At 38.2% G+C, this 17,583-nt stretch overlaps 1 protein-coding gene across 3 annotated transcripts in view; it reads right to left on the reverse strand.

Annotated features, from left to right (window-relative positions):
• Positions 1-17,583, reverse strand: part of NFKB1 (nuclear factor kappa B subunit 1) — a 120,107-nt gene that overhangs the window by 73,308 nt on the left and 29,216 nt on the right. For 2 of the 3 annotated variants that reach the window (XM_047855576.1, XM_047855574.1), the window contains exons 4-5: positions 13,523-13,563; positions 9,522-9,620 (exon numbers count right to left, since the gene is read on the reverse strand). In XM_047855576.1, the coding sequence (XP_047711532.1) occupies positions 9,522-9,620; positions 13,523-13,563 (140 nt within the window). The remainder of the gene's footprint in view (positions 1-9,521; positions 9,621-13,522; positions 13,564-17,583) is intronic. The other variant, XM_047855575.1, reaches the window with a different exon arrangement.

Raw genomic sequence — 17,583 nt, forward strand, 5'->3', positions numbered from 1 at the left:
CTATATTCCAGGAAACTATTTCAGATCTATTTTTTCAATTTAATAATTGAAATCGACAGTCTCTAATCTTGATTTTAACTCATTCCCTAAGGTAAATCAGTTTAGTGATTATATTTTTAATCTGGAATCCTGCTTTTTTCCTAACATTAGTTCATAAGCAGTTTTCCATGTTGCAGTCTTCATGTTAGTTTTTAAAAGCAGTGGCATATTTCATTCCGTAGTTATACCATGATTTGCCTATTCATTTACCTGTTGTTATATCTTGTCCTTGTATGACGTAAGTCCTTAGAACTTATCATAGAATCCAAGATTGGCTAAATGTCCCATTGTGATTTAGCATATGTGGAACGGGTCCCAGGCATCTCTGTGGTTAGAATACTCTTGGGTGACTCTGATGCACACCAATGACAGAGAAGCATAGATTCAAAGGACCCCCATGAATAGAGACAAAACCTTAATATTTTATTTATTTTATTTTATTATTTTTTTAGTTTGTATATTTAGACCATTTATTTTAGATTATTGTTATGTTAGATAATGATTGATAAACATTTCAGATATTTATAGCACTCAAGGGTGATGTTTCATATTTTTCTTTTCTCTGCTCCCTCTGACTCTAAATCTTTTATCATTTCTTACTTTCCTATCATTTTCTCAAACTTTTTTTTAGGATTCTATCTTTTTTTTGATTAAATATAATTTATTGTCAAATAAACCATACAACACCCAGTGATCATTCCAACATGTGCCCGCCTCAATGCTCATCACCCACTTTCCCCTCTCCCCCACCTCCCATCAACCCTCAGTTTGTTCTCAGTATTTAGGAGTCTCTTATGGACAAACCCTTAATATTTTAATAATGAATAGTATCCCATGATGGTTAAGAGTGTAGACTCTTAAATCATACTGTCTGAACTGAAATCTTGGACTCCAACCCAGAAAGACTATCAGACTCAGGGTAAGCTTCTTAACTTTTCCAGGCTTCAATTATCTCATTTATCAAATGAGGATCAGATAACCTACTTGCGTGGATTGTTGTGTTGACTAAATGAGATGATGAAAGTCAGCATAACAATCCATTCTCAAAATCATTCTGTTGGGTGGACGGGGACCTAAAGGGGAGAGGAACTGTCTGTGAAAGTCCGCATGCACCTTCCAGCCCACCTGCAGGAGAGGCAAATGCAGACCAGAGGGTTCTGATCTGGTACCCTCCTGAAGGTGTGGAGAGGAGATGGAGACTGCAGGGTCATCTACAGCCTCCTGTCTAGACCTGCTGACAGGTTGAGAAACAGCTTGTCTGTGGAGGAGGAGGTGTTATACATTTAAGGGCTATAGTACTTCCGAACATTCTTTTTTTTAAGTTTATTTATTTTTAGAGACAGACAGAGAGCGTGAGCGGGGGAGGGGCAGAGAAAGAGGGAGAGAGAATCTCAAGCAGGCTCCGCATTGTCAGCACGGAGCCTGATGTGGGGCCCGAACTCACAAACTGTGAGATCATGACCTGATCTGAAACTAAGTCATATGCTTAACCAACTGAGCCACGCAGGTGCCCCCAGAATATTCTCATCTTAGCAAGAAGAATTACCTCTATGAGACTTTATGAGACCTGAGTTCCTGAATGGAACGGGGAGACACTATACAATCTTCAGACTGGTAACTGGTAACTGGTTAGTTAGAAGCTATCAGAGATTGGCTTTAGATTGAACAATGGTCCCGGGATAATCATGTATTTAGGGAAGAGTAAAGGGGAGAGAAATGAGAATGGCCAGCAGAAGATCACCAAGCCAGGGCTGACAAAAACAAAACTTAAAATTTAGACAATTTGTGGTTTCCCTGATAATCTCTAACAGTTAAGTCTCACAGCTATGATCTCTGTTAGAAGTTTCCTTAATGAGTAGCTCTCTCTAGTTCATAACAGAGACTAAGAATACATACAGTGAATTTAGAGGGCTATTTTTAAAAATATTCTACAAGGTAGTATTTTGTTTCAGGGGCCAAATGCAAAACTTCTGAACTAATTGAAAGAAAATCTATCTAGAAGTGTAGATTGTGGTTACACATGGGAGAGAGTTTTACCTGCTTGCCTAGAGCAGGACCTGACACACAGTGCTCAATAACTATTTGTTAAATGAATTTTCTCTCTTTTGACTTCCATCATCAATGGTTAACTTTATGCTGAATCACCATCAATATGGAAGGGCAAGAGAGAAAAAGCAGTGAAGCCCATTCACCTTTTTTGTCTGGTGATACTAAATCTCACCTCTTTTCCACCCTATGGCCAAAGTGAAGGCAGGCTTTCCAGAGCTTTGTGTTGGAGGCCTGAAGTATTTTGACTCACTTAAAATGGATTAAGAAATGCAAAAACATAACTGTAAAATTAAAAAGTACAAAAATAACAAATGAAAAGAAATTGACAAAGACATTATATACATACATATGCACACCAGTCTTTTAATTAGCTGCTGTCAAAAAGCTAAAAAGACATGTAATCTACAGCCTTGATTCCTGACCATGTTTGAGCCCATCCCTTTGAAAATCTGATAAACAGCTATCTCTTCACAAAAATGAATATATGCTTACATAAAATTCTGCACAGAAACTCAGAAGTCCCAAAGTTCTCTGAAACCACCAAAAGGGATCCAGGTTACAAGCTCTCTCTTCAATATACAGGGCCCTGCACACAGGGGATATAATTATTTCCCGCATGAACATATATATGCAAATAGTAAAGAACTACTGATGCAAATTTTAATAAATGCTACAAACTCAGGTTCCATATGCATGCCTAATGGATTACTGGTGATTTTCTTTCCTGTTGCTTTTAGTGATCAACTCAGATTAAATTATTCCAAATTAGTATTAAAACTAGATCCTCATAATGGCAAACCTCCTGGATCAGACAAGTCTATACAAAGGAAAGGAGATTATGCAAGGATATGTGATAGCTTTAAATGCCACAGCAGATCAGCCGGTCTTTATTTGACCTTGACAGAACTTAACATTTAGGATTTTTAAATGAGAGGCACCAGAGTGGAGACTTAAAAAAAAAAAAAAAAAAAAAATCAAGTGGGCACAGGGGACAACAAAAAAAGCTGGTTTTGACCTAAACATTTTGACACATGCCTTCTGTTCAACGTACAACACTCAGGAAAGAACACATATGTGAGAATCAGCTTTCAGAAAACATGTGATTAAAAATAGTGACACGCACATCAGCTGTGTTTCAAGCTGTAGTCCACTGCATTCGATATTTATAACTAAAGAGAAAATAAAAATACCAACTGCGGAGCTATTTGTATTTTAGAATGAAGGTCACTGACACTGATTTCTGTCTGGCATAGAGTGAGCCCCGCTGGAGGCTGATGATCCTATCAGCTGAGGACGGGGAGTTTCTGGAAGACCATCACTGAGAGTTTCTGAAGCCCCATGGGGCTGCTCCCACTGGCACCCTTCCTCCTCTGTGAAGAGGAAAGCAGTTTGATTAATAAAAAAAATCTGATGCATAACTTTCGGGAAAAAGAGGGAAACGAGCCTTCCGTGGCACTCCTTGCTGAGTCAAAAACAGGCAGGGACAAGCTTGGCCCCGAGGAAGGTACTTGTGCTTTTCTGCCAGCCTCTCCCATTAGGAGCTCGTGATGAAATCAGAACTGAAGAAACTTTAAAGAGACACTCTACTGGACAGTATCAAAGAATATTAAATGTTTAACAACAGGAAAGCTTTTCTTTAAAAAGGGCGAGACATTAAGAGTCAGTCCGTATATGTGCTCTCCCTGGATTTTTCTCTTAATGTTATTCTGTTGTTGTTGTGAGTCAGAATAAACTCCACATTGTAAATGAATAAATTTTATCTAGATGATAAAGAAGAATCAGGAGGATCAAAGCGAACACTGATCTTCAGTGGAGCCCAGGTTTTAACCCTTATCTGCCCTGAAAAAGAGCCATGATATAGAATAGAAAATTTGGGTGGAAGCCAGTAAAAATTAATTTTCTTGAAAATGCCAGTATTGATAGAAGCATCCTTATGGAGTAAAAATATTAAAGCAGATCAGAGAATGAAAGTGCAGAATAGTGGTTCACTTACCAAGAAAAAGGAAAAAATGATAGATGGGTGGGGTTGTAACTGTAACTACATTTCATTTTAGAGAGACAGAGATCAGAAGTTCATTCTGTAGAATGTTAAGATCTATTAAATCTAGATGGTGTATGTGGTGTCTGTTATACCAACTTTTAGATGTTTTTGAATTATGCTTGAAGCATTCTGTAATTAAAACAATTTTTAAAAAAGAATCTGAAGACTTACACAGCAAAGCTCTAGAAATCCAAATGGAATTCTGACAGCAAAGAAGCACGCAGAGCACCAGGGGGTCCCGCGTCGGAGTTCTAGAAATTACCTCCACATGGTAAGAGTGTGTCTAAGCCTAGTCTACACCCAGCTTATTAGAAATAGGGTTTTAGGGGTGCCTGGGGGACTCAGTCGGTTAAGTGTCTGGCTTCTGCTCAGATCACGATCTCACGGTTTCGTGAGTTTGAGCCCTGAGTCGGGCTTTCTGCTGTCAGCACAGAGCCGGCTTCAGATCCTCTGCCTCCCTCTCTCTCTGCCCCTCCCCCACTCGTTCTCTCTCTCTCTCTCTGTCTCTGTCTCTCTCTCTCTCTGTCTCTGTCTCTCTGTCTCTGTCTCTCTGTCTCTGTCTCTCTCTCTGTCTCTCTCAAAAATAAATAAAAGCATTAACAAAAAAAGAAACAGGGTTTCAGGCATGGCACAAAATTCCAGCAGAAAAAGGAGGATTGGGTAGACTCCTAGAGTTGCTTTAAAATGATTTAAGTTGAGGGGCGCCCGCGTGGCTCAGTCGGTTAAACGTCTGACTTCGGCTCAGGTCATGATCTCACGGTCCATGAGTTCGTGCCCCGCGTTGGGTTCTGTGCCGACAGCTCAGAGCCTGGAGCCTGCTTCGGATTCTGTACAAATGCTCTCTCTGCCCCTCCCTCACTCGCACTCTGTCTACAGTGTCTCTCTCTCTCGAAATAATAAACATTAAAAAAATTTTTTTTAATGATTTAACTTAAGTATCATATTTGGACAATCATCAAGAGAGTAACCCAAGCAGGTTTTACATTCACACACTCTATAAAGTGTAGTTAGGGGTCTGCAGCCCCCAAGCCACAGCCAACCCCATAGCTTTCGGGTGGCCTCCCGACACTTTGCTGCTGCCTGCATGTGACTGAGTGCATGCTGAGCCACCAGCCTTTCAGAGGCATCTCAGGGGGGGTGGTGTGCCCACAGAGAGGGGTGATGGGAAGAGAGAGAGGGAGTGAGGTCTGAGGGGAGAGGCAGACCAGTAAGAGGCCATAGGTAAGGAAAAGGCAGAGCCTGTAATATTTCCCTGTTAAACCTGAACAAATGTACTTTAATAAGCATGTAGCATATGTAAATCTCAGATATAGCATTCTTTGCAGTAAATCTAAATGCCCTCCCTCTGAAGTTCCTGCCGGAATGGATTCTAGGGGTAAGTGTGGGCACCCTCGGTTATACCTCCCTCCCCTGGAACGGAGGATGAGGACTGTTCCAGAAAGGTTCCCACTGCTCACACACAAACAGCTGCTCTGCAGGTTCTGTGCTTTGGCTGAACCTGTGTCCACTTTCACTTTCTCTTCTGCAACATAACCGAGTGCCCACAGAACCCTATGTTAGCTTTTAGATATGCTGTTATCATAGAATATGGACTGTTTTAAGACATTTTTTTTCTTCTCTTTTCTTTCTCCTTAATGCTAGCTCAGGTGTCAGTTCTCCAGGTATGTTAGCTCAGAGACCCTAGAAGAAATTATACACTCACTGTGATCATCATTTTGAAAATAAGTACCTACTAATAATCAGGAAAAGTACATATGTTTGCAAAATAATATATTTAGGCAATTCCATATATTCCATATAATCCATGTGCTACAGCTTTATGGTAGAAAAGTATGCACAGGAGAAAGGTTAAGGTTGAGTCAACCCTGCATCTAGATCAGTGGTTCCAAAGCAGGGTAATTTTGGCAATGTCTAGAGACATTTTTCGTTGTCACAATTGTAGGGAGGCTATTGGCTCCGAGTGGGTAGGAGCCAGGGATATTGCTGAATATCCTGCAATGCACTGGCAAGCCCCCCACAACAAAGAGTTTTCTGGCCCAAAATGTCAGTGGTGCCGAGTTTGAGAAGCCCTGATAAAGTTGTATCTGGCCCGCTGCTTCCCTTACAGCTGCACGCAGAGGGGGTACTTAGTTAACTACAGCAGAAGACATGGGCAATTGTAAAGATCCTCTTCATAAGAGATACATACTGAGGGCAACTCTTTCCTCTGTCTAAATTTTACAGAGAATAAGGGTTTAAAATCCCTTTGTAACCTAAAAGGTCCCCTTTTACTATTTCCATTAAGAGTGATATTGGGAGAAGAGGTCTGGGAAAACTACCTCATGGTTGTGTCTTTCTCTCCCTCCTCCTTATCCCTCTGATTAGGAGCTTTTAAGGTAAATAAAATGACTTCCTTTAACCGTTATGAACAGCAAAGGCATTTAAACTCTCAGTGAACAATGACAGGCTAGAAGAACAGTGACAGTTTGTAACAGATTCGCTAAACTGTTCTTTTGCTTACAACTGGACTAAATGCTTAATAAATACATGTTGAATTAGTGAATAAAAAATAAATGATTGGGTGAAATAATGACACTGTAACTGAAGTTTAATAATGATCAATCTTACACATTTATATTTTGACTTTATTATTAGTTGTTTACATACCTATATTTCCCAGTAACTATTAACCTCCCTGGATACAGCAATTATAATTTGATAAGAATATTTAATGTCCTTGTTGTTCTAGGCTGTTTCATTTCTAAATTATTTTGCAAATATGAGGCAGTAACCGCTACCTGAGAAGGATGTATGAAGACTAAGCACAAATGAATATATGAAGTTTTTCTAATCAGGTAATAAAGTTACATAAAAGGTAATGCTATGTATTTGTTAGTATCAAGAATTGTTACCTGGCCACAAAAGACTGGGACAATACAAGTAAACGGTTCATGAAAATACCATAATTTACATAGAGTTTGTATAGAGCCAGTCCAGAATAAAAACCCAGTTTTTCTCTTGATGTTAATTCTTCAGTAGTTATAGCCAATATCAATGCTGATAACATGCATCTTTCAATTATCCTTAGCGTAAGCACACACACACACACACACGTAACATGTTTATATGTATGATACACAGACATATATGTTAAAAAGAGAAGTGCTAGACCTGATTCCCTACCATCTGAGTCCCCTTTGCCGCCTGAACCTCTCTCCTTCGGTCTCCTCACAGACATTACCTACCTACCTAAAAAGTAGGTACCTACTTTTTCCGTACCAGGGTCATTATGAGGATTAGAAAAAATTATGTATGTAAAGCACTTGGCAAGTCTTTGGTGCTTCATACATGCTAATTCCCTTGTTCAGTTGCTGCTCCTCTTTCCTCATCCAGTTTCTAAAGGATCTGAGACTGTGGTTTCCTTCCGTGAGTTAAACACATCATATTTACCCTGCCTGATGGCCTTGAAGGGGAAAAATGACTTTCATTCCACACAGAAGCTAGAAGACTTCAAATGCAAATGGGATTGGTAGGACAGATACTATATAATATGGGTGAGCTTCACTCATAAGGTAAGGAGTGACATCACAGTATTTTGTCTTTTGTTTTGGAACAGGGACAAGAAATTAGAGATGCCTGGGCCTAGAAGTGGAGAGGGAGGAGAGGGAGGAAACAGAACGTAAGGCTGGCAAAACCAAAGCAAATTTCCTTCACATCACAGTTTTACTAAGGCTCTGTCCTGTTGCCCTTCCCCGATTCACAAAAGCAAATCAACAAAAAAACTCAGGTATTAGTATGTTCTACCCTGAGAGATGCACACACCTGAGTGGGAAAGGAGTTGCTAACCATTTGCCAAAGTCTTGAATTACCAAACAAATAAAATTTTTATAAACAGTGCAATTGCAATTATTGACTGGCTTATCTGTAAAACTTTTTATCAGTCTATGAAACACGGCATCATGTGCTGGAGAGGATGTGGAGAAACAGGAACCCTCTTGCACTGTTGGTGGGAATGCAAATTGGTACAGCCACTCTGGAAAACAGTGTGGAGGTTCCCCAAAAAATTAAAAATAGATCTACCCTATGACCCAGCAATAGCACTGCTAGAAATTTACCCAAGGGATTCAGGAGTACTGATGCATAGGGGCACTTGTACCCCAATGTTTATAGCAGCACTCTCAACAATAGCCAAATTATGGAAAGAGCCTAAATGTCCATCAACTGATGAATGGATAAAGAAATTGTGGTTTATATACACAATGGAGTACTACGTGGCAATGAGAAAGAATGAAATATGGCCTTTTGTAGCAACGTGGATGGAACTGGAGAGTGTTATGCTAAGTGAAATAAGCCATACAGAGAAAGACAGATATCATATGTTTTCACTCTTATGTGGATCCTGAGAAGCTTAACAGAAACCCATGGGGGAGGGGAAGGAAAAAAAAAAAAGAGGTTAGAGTGGGAGAGAGCCAAAGCATAAGAGACTCTTAAAAACTGAGAACAAACTGAGGGTTGATGGGGGGTGGGAGGGAGGGGACGGTGGGTGATGGGTATTGAGGAGGGCACCTTTTGGGATGAGCACTGGGTGTTGTATGGAAACCAATTTGACAATAAATTTCATATATTGAAAAAAAAAGAAACACGGCATCACGTTTCTCATAAAAATAAAAAATAAAATACTCAAACCACCTCTGAGAACGATATTCTCAATTAGACAAACAAACAGAAAAAGAACCTGAAGATGCGTAAAAGTCCTGACCAAACACACTACAGGCATGTCAGGAAGCAGTAGGTTCCAAGGACCGTCACATGTAGTTACACAGTTGCTCAAATAAAGGCCCTAGAGTACTTTCAGGCTCTCTGTGAAACACTCATATATATTTTCTCATCTAATGTCTAAAAGTGTCTAAAAGACTCTATAAAAGTATAGACCATCAAGATTTCTGCATTATGGTACTGAGGTTTAGAAGTGTTGTTGGATAACCTAGTCAAAGGCACACTGCGAATAACAGAGCCTGATCTGAGTTCGTGATCTTAAATACCATGCCACATAATCCACACCCTCGGTCATCTGTTGTTTTTTCACCAAATCTCCAAAGGGCTGAAGGGAAGCACCTCTTTCAAAGACTTACTAAAATTTTCGGAAGTATATTAACCAAAAAACACTTGAAGATGATCAAGAAATAGTAAACATTTGTTAATGTTGAAATAATTTATCCTAAATGAAAACACTAACAGAATTTTTGAATCTGCCACTTCTATTGCTAAGGGACAAATTTCTGTCTAAAAATTATAATGACCGTGTGAATGGCTTAGGAGTAAAGGCAGACTATATACGCTTAAAGCATTCCTTTCATTTGCTTTTAGGAAATGAAATCTTCCAGAAAGATAGAGAAGGACACCACAAACTTACTTTGACCTGAGGGTAGGACTTCTTGTTCTTTTCACTAGACGCACCAGGGAGTCCACCATGGGATGGGCCTTCACATACATAACGGAAACGAAATCCTCTCTGCAAAGGTGAATACAGAGCCAACAAGTTTGAGAAATACTTATTAAAAATTGTAGGAACAAAGTTATATACACATTTTAAATTCTTGTGTATATCAAATGAGAGAGGAAAAGCATCAACTGTGAAAGAGGACTCTGCAAATGAGAACCACTTTTCCCATAATCTCATTATGAACATTGATGTGAATTGATACTTGTCCACTGATCTGTGGCTTAGAAGCCAGGTCCCTAACCCTGCAGAGCCTCTCCTGCTGGGCACATGTGGAGAATGAACTGCTGAAGAGTTTAAGCCTCGGACTCGACATGTTGCAGCTTGTTTGAATCAGAGCTTCCTCGTCTCAAATTGCTGCTGCCAAGCTCTGAACTTGGCCATATTACTGAGTTATGCTTCTCTGACTCCTACTTAAAGGAATTCCTTTATCTACTCTGATTACAGTTGATTCAGAGGGAATAAGAAATGTCCTGTTAAATATACTGCATCAGTGTTGTAGAACACATCCTATGCAACAGTTCAGAAGATAAGAGTTTGGACTTCATGGTTATTGATATTATCAAGCTCAATCTTGATACAGTAACTGACCTGGATGAATCCAAAACCAGATAATCCTTTTCGATACGGTTAACTCAAGAATTCTACAGATATGGTAGATCAGTGAAGAGTTAGCTGGAAGCCTTTGCCATGTGTACTACTTACTGTGGGCTGATAAACATGGAAGTTCCATGTTTTGTTTTGCTTTTTTAATCTATACAAATGAGACGATTAGACAAGACCATCTGTAAGGTCTATTCCAGTTCTAGCATTTTATGATTTACAAAGATAACAGTTATAATTGTGCATATCTATATACGAAGAATAAAACAAGGACCGTTATGAAAATGGATCGGATATTAAGGGAGCTTAGTATTAAGGGAGATTTCATTGTTTTTCCTGAAAGACTCAACTTTGTAATGATGTCAATCAATATGTAGTGGTGCTATAGTTTAAACTTAACCAGACAGTTCTTCTTTTTTCAAATCCTTTTCAAATATCTTAATATGCTCTATGGGACATCCTCACCTTTCATTTATTTTTACAGTGGGATTGATTTCATATAAACAGTGCCAGATCACTAGGCCATCGGGAGGTCCGCACACCCATCACTTGCTGGTAGGGGCTTTCTACCGTGCATACTCTTTTAACAATTGCAAAGCCTGGCAAATGCAAAGATTTTAACAGCTTTGAGCCCATGGGACAGTGTAAAAATTCTTGCCCTCCTTAGATTGCACTACATTTCATTATGCATCATAGGGTCTTGAAACAATTTGAATGATCCAGGGGCCCTGAACTAATTTAAACCTCTGGTAAGCATCTGGAACTGCCCCTATGTTTTCTGAAAATTTTCTGATCAATCTTAAAGCATATTTCATGGGAGGAGGAAGGTCTGAAGTAAATTCCCTAGTGTGGGAAAGTTCCTCAAGTCACACATGGATCTAGAGTGTGCAATCAACTCAACAAATCGGGACTTAAAACAACTTTTGCCTATGACTCCTCAGGAGATATCAAACCTAATACCAGGGAAACCTTTTGAGGTGAGGTTAGTCCTTAGGAGCAATTCCTCTGTTTAGCTTCTTACAAAATTTAAACTAAAAAATAAGTTACAAATTCAGCCCTATACCTTTTGTAGACAGAGGCTGTTTGGCTTGTTTTTATTAATTATATGAACTTTCTAAAAGCATGAAAAAGCAACAGCATGTGCAACATGAGCCTCCAGAATTGACTAACCATAAAGATAGAGATTTATTGACTACTAATCTATTTAAATACAACTTCCGTTTTTAAACAGCATTAGATAATTAGCACTGAATAATATGCAACGAACTGGATATTCTAAAGATTAGTAGTCTATGTTATGACTCATCTCTGTCAGAGCTGGGGACAACGGTGGCAAAGGAAAAAGAAAATTCTCCTAATTTTTATTTTAAAAGTGAAAAAAAAATTAATGAAGAAATTCATTATTTTTAAACACAAAATCCCTTTAGGACAGGTGGAGAAACATATACATGTGTACTGCAAATTTATTATTATTTTTTTTTCAGGAAGATAAGATGTCTTCACATGCATAGTTCTAAATGTGTTTCTGATTCTAAATTTTGAGATTAGAGGTTTGTCGATCCACAGCCATTCATTTTAGTAACTCCATTTGCTTACAATGAGTCATCAACCTCAAAGGCAAGGGCTATGTCCATCCGGTCAGAAAGTCTGATTTAAAGACAATCTTTTTACTTTCACTGGAGTCAGACATCAAAATAACTTCAGTTTGGTAAACAAACACACTGTTTTACTCAGGCAAGCTTTCACACATCTAAATAGAGTGAATTAAATTTTGAATTTTGGAACTACACAACCCCATAGGTAAATCATAAGTGTCCATTTTTTTTTTATGACTCTTGGACCCATAATAAGGAACTGCATTTAAAAATTCTTATTGTAGTGCTATGCTTATAAAAATAGTATTTGAAAAACATGCTTTTCCTGGTATGCAGAGAAACAGATCTTAGCTTGATTTCTCACTTTCGTGGATTACACAGATTTTACAAGCTAGACAATTTTCTGGGTGGCCAGACTGCTGAGCAGACTTCTAGGGGATAAACTTCCACTGGGAGGGTCCTTGAGAGACTTAGCTACTTCTTGAGAGAAGTCACCGCTAAAGAACTGGACGTGGAGGTAAAGCAAAGGTGAATCACGCTGGCAGCCCACGGAGTCAGTCTGCCACAGCAAGCAAGTAGAATAACGCTCCCAAGTCTCGTGTGGCTTTCCTGTCCCCACCTCAAAAACTTTTACCTAAGGTCAGCCTTATCATGATAGTTAAGATAGTTATAGCCTGTAAATTCTGACCCCAATCCAAGTACATGTTACAATTACAGTAACCATGATGGAAGCTTTATTTAAGTTCTTGACCTAGTTAGCATTCATTTAATGTTACACAATGCAAAAGTGTTACACTCACTCAGCGGAGCTACGAAAAGCATTAAGAAAGGTTTTGGGTAATAACTCCAAGACAGCAAGTATATGCATCCCCAGTCACACAAATGTGGTAAGCACATCCATTCAGAGATTTATTGACTTTGTCCTCATTCTGTGGGGGCCTATACTATTCCTCTACCGATCCCCCTAATAATTGAGCTCTCCTCACTATAAGGAAGTATTAAGATTCTCTTTCCTCCTTTTTCATAGCAATAGTCCCATCCAATTTCCAATAAATATTTATCCACAGAGTTGGAGCACAGTGAGGAAGCCACTTCTATTCCCAGGCATCCTCTATAAAACCTAGTGGTGAGAGGAAGAGCCTGATGAAATAAAATGCTCCTCTTTTGTCTCCAAAGGGGTCGAGTCTAAAGCTAACACGAGACAAAAGAGGACTCAACGGTCCATTCGAATACTTTATCTACACCCTACTGGTACTTCTAGTCTTTTAGGTCACATGTTCCAAAGACAAAACAGAAAAGGCTGGAGCTTTTGAAGGAAGGAAGAAGGCTAAGAAGTACCACGTGTGCACGGACAGGGTTGATGGGTGTAACTCAGTGTATACGAACAGCCTATCTCCTTAAACATGAAAATGAATGCAGACAACTGTGCCTTTCGTAGGAGTGGCTGGTAAGCAAAGGTGGTGGAGATCGTGAGATACCAAGGATCTACAATCGTCTAGGTTTTACAGAACTACGTACTGAGGCTCAGGACACTTAGAAGAATGACTAATGAAGTAGGCGAATAAAGTTGTTACACAATTTGGGCTGGGTGTTGAACTTCTAGATAAGCTACTTCCTTCATAAAGTTCACTTATTTTATTCGGTGCTTGAGATATTAATAGGAAACTTATGGATCTAACATTGAAAGAGGAAGTCCCATCCCTTTAATCATCTTACCTGTTTAGGTTGCTCTAATATTTGAAGGTATGGACCATCTGCTGAACATGAAAACAACAAACAGAAAGCAAAAGAAACTGTGAGCCATCTCACATTTGCTATAAAATATAAAGCAAGTAAAAACTGAAATTATGTCTTTAGAGGTTTCAAATTCATTTTTTAGCTAAAATTCCATAATGATATGACGTGCCTTCCTCAACCGAAGAGCAAATTTATTCTTAACAAGTTCTATATCTCTAGAGAGTCACAATAAATAAACATTTGCTGAACCCCAAGAAAAGGCGAGATGTCTGTCAGGCAAGGAAAAAGATGTCAATAGCTTCACAATCTTGTCTACTAACAAAGCATTTTTGAAATGATACAAATACCAGTTAAAAGCAGCAACCATTTCCTGGGCACCATGACATTTCCTTTTGCCTTCACATCATTAGACACAGACTTCCATTCCTCAAAGAGAATGTGCTCAGTGTGAAAGTATAAGAGGCTAAGCTAGCGCCTACACGTGTGAAATACACAGATAATGATCTCAGGCTACCTGCCTTTCCTGACGCTAAGTATTCGGTTACTTCCCCTTATTTGAATCCCTAAGTACTGCCTGTGTTTCCCAATTGGCCAGATTGTTTCTTTTCCCTCCCAAATCTAATTTGGTCTGCCAGACATAGTGGGCTTTTCCTGTTAATCCATAGTTTTTGATGTTTGTATACAACTTCTGAATACTGTGCCGAAAATTTCTAAAATGGCACAAATATTTTATAAAATCCTGAAAATAATTTAATTGATGATAGGTGCATTGTAATTAATTATTAAAAACACATAAAGAAAACTAGAAGTTTAATCTATACCCTGACTATACCTGCCTTGGAAATTCAAAGGAAAATCAGAATCTCTGATAGTATAAACACAAACTGTTCAATATGAGAAAGTCTCTAAGTTCCCCAGCTGGTTTCTATGTCAATAGTATAATAACCCATAGCTCTGCAATAAATAGAAGCATATGGTGTTTCTCACTCATTTGACTGTAAATTAAGATGTTTGATACTAACAAAATTCTAGGAGAATGCATCTGTGCTCATTTCAGTTCACTGTCTCTTAGCCTGAAGTTCATTCTTTTAATAACAGAAGTTTACATTATTTTATTTATTATTTAAATAATGTTTCAAGTTTATTTTTTAATGAGAGAGAGAGAGAGAGAGAGCGAGCGAGCACAAGCTGGGGAGAGGCAGACAGAGAGAGGGAGACACAGAATCTGAAGCAGGCTCTAGGCTCTGAGCTGTCAGCACAGAGCCCAATGTGGAACTCAAACCCATAAACCCCAAGATCATGACCTGAGCCGAAGTCAGACGCTTAACTGACTGAGCCACCCAGGGGCCCCCATATTATTTTAGATAAATACATTTACAAGGAAGATTTAATCCTTTATGTTGAAATTAAAAATAGACTGTAACATAAGAGAGAATTTATTTTTATCTTTTCTGTATTATGATGAATCAGCATAAAGCTAGAAAACCGGAGCAACAAAGGTAGAATTATTTCCTGCTATTAGGCAAGAAATTTACAAGGAAGTCAGTTGAAAAATGACTGAATCTAGTAAAATATACACAAGAAAGGAAAAATGGGTAGTAGCTGGCCAAGGTATATGTAATTTAAGAAAATTCTCTTCTCTTCTCTGTATGAAATTTATCCCTGGACACTTTCAAATACTTCTAAAAAAATTGCAGTTTAAAAATTCCAAAAACTGGCTAGAATTTAATTTTTGATAAGGAAATAAAACTGCTTAGCAATAGAAATATTTTCACACTACTAATATAGCCTGTGTGATAACGTAACAAATCTACTCATACAAACATTCCCTCTAGAATGCTAAATCAAGAAGAGAGGTCTCTAAAAAAGCAACTTTTATATGTCATGGAAAATACAGAAGAGTTGGATCACATCTACATTATATTTCAAGTCTCTCACTTATTAACTCTTCTAAAAATACTTGAAGTGTTGCTATTATTTTTGCTGTATGGTTTAATTTCCTTTAAATATGTGAAATTCCAAGGTTTGGGAATTTTATTAGTGAAATGGGGCCATTTTTCTCTTTTAGTGAACACACTTAAAAGTTGAGCCAACTAGAAAATTAGATTTGATATGCGTATATTCATTTTAATGCCAATTTTCTTTTGGCCACATTTCAATGCCATGAAGTAACATCCTATTATATAGAGAAATTTAAATTATAGTATATATATTATGGACTTAAAAGTTATACCATATCCCACAGAATTTTCAACACGTGGTAGAACTAATAATAGTTTTAGATTTCAAGAAGATAAAACAGTCCATATGAGAATTTCAAGTTAATATTGGTTTACATAACCTTTCTATCCCTTTAAAATGTGAGTAAAACATCCATACATCTTGAATCATAAAAATTGGACCACGCCACTGCAACAAAGAGGGAAAATCCTAGCAGTAAAAATGATGAGGTAATAAGTGGAATATGAGGTTTTGAGGTATAATTTTAAAAGTTTTTCTAATACTATGGCAAAATAATTTCTACAACATGAAGCTCTGACCACAATATTTATGGAGACGTTTCTTTTGATAATCGTATTTCAACCTCCATAAACGTGATGTAATAAAAACAAAGCATCTACTCAGGGTACTGTTTGGCATTTACAGGGCATTAAATGGAAATGTTTATGTCTTCTCAGGGCAAGACCAAGTTCTTAAGAGTTTCAATAAAGCATTGATACTAAGAAAGATACTTTGAACCCCAGAATAAAAAGTTCACAGGAAACAGAAGTTACCAAGATATTTACTTGTTCACAGGAAGCTGACCTAGAGCTCAGATTGGACAGCACTTCAAGGGACCTCAGATACGGCAGCCTGCATAGTATGTTTTGTGGGGTAAAAAGAGAAAGGCCTCAGCAATACAACTTCTACTAGGGAAGGTGAACATATACCAGATTTACTTTTTCCCTCCCAAGAATGCCTAGAAATACATAATAGAGATAAAAATGCAGAGAAACATTCTTACCTAAAAAAAAGAAAAGTGCGTACCATAGTTACAATACAACAATAATTATAAGCGAGAATGGTACAAACTGGAAAGTCTCCCAAGAGGACAAGGAAGTCCACAGTAAAGTCCATCTCAGTGATTACAACGCTCTCTGTTTGTTTTTTTAATTTTTTAAGTAATCTCTACACCCAGTGTGGGGCTCACATTTGTGACCCCGAGATCAACAGTCACATGCTCTGCTGACTAAGCCAGCCACATGCCCTAGTTACAAAACTCTTTGTTTTATATACAACTTCCATAATTTACTCACACTGCCTCAGAACATCCGATAAGTCCCACTGGTGACTGGAGGAGCACATAAAAAGAGCCATCACATAAGGCTGACATACACATCAATTAACAGAAAGAGACTAAATGAATTGATTTTTTAAATCACTCGTATGAGATTCAACAATTTGACAATGGTGATAATGCAGTCACGTTAGAAGGAAGGATGATTATCATGAGTTTTCTCCAATTGGTCAGAATGTGAAGCTAAAAGCTTTTTTAAAAGATGATTTTTCTACTGAGATGATTCTTATGATTTTTGTAAACTTTGTTTCCCCAGTGCCCAGCATACTGGATGGCACATAACAGGAGCTCAAATAAATGCTTGGGGAATAGATCTGAGAAGCTGAGACTACCTCACATACACACATACATATACATACATATATGTATGTATATGTATGTATGTATATATATGTGTGTGTGTGTGTGTGTATGTGTGTGTACACACACACACATACACACACACACACACACAAATATTCTCTGTCAGGAGTTATATAGAACCTAGAGCTAACAAGATTGAGTGAAAAGGAAAATGATACAAGTAAAAAAATTCCTTCTGAGCTGTCTTGGCAGATATCACTAACAATTTAAGTCAGACAATGGGTAAATGGGATAGAATATTTTCATGCAAATATAGTTCAAAAAAGTATAGTGAGGGGCACCTGGGTGGCTCAGTTCGTTAATCAAGCGTCCAACTCTTGATTTCTGCTTGGGTCATGAT

The sequence above is a fragment of the Prionailurus viverrinus genome, chromosome B1 (genome assembly GCF_022837055.1).
Source record: "Prionailurus viverrinus isolate Anna chromosome B1, UM_Priviv_1.0, whole genome shotgun sequence".
In the NCBI taxonomy this organism is placed as follows: Eukaryota; Metazoa; Chordata; class Mammalia; order Carnivora; family Felidae; genus Prionailurus; species Prionailurus viverrinus.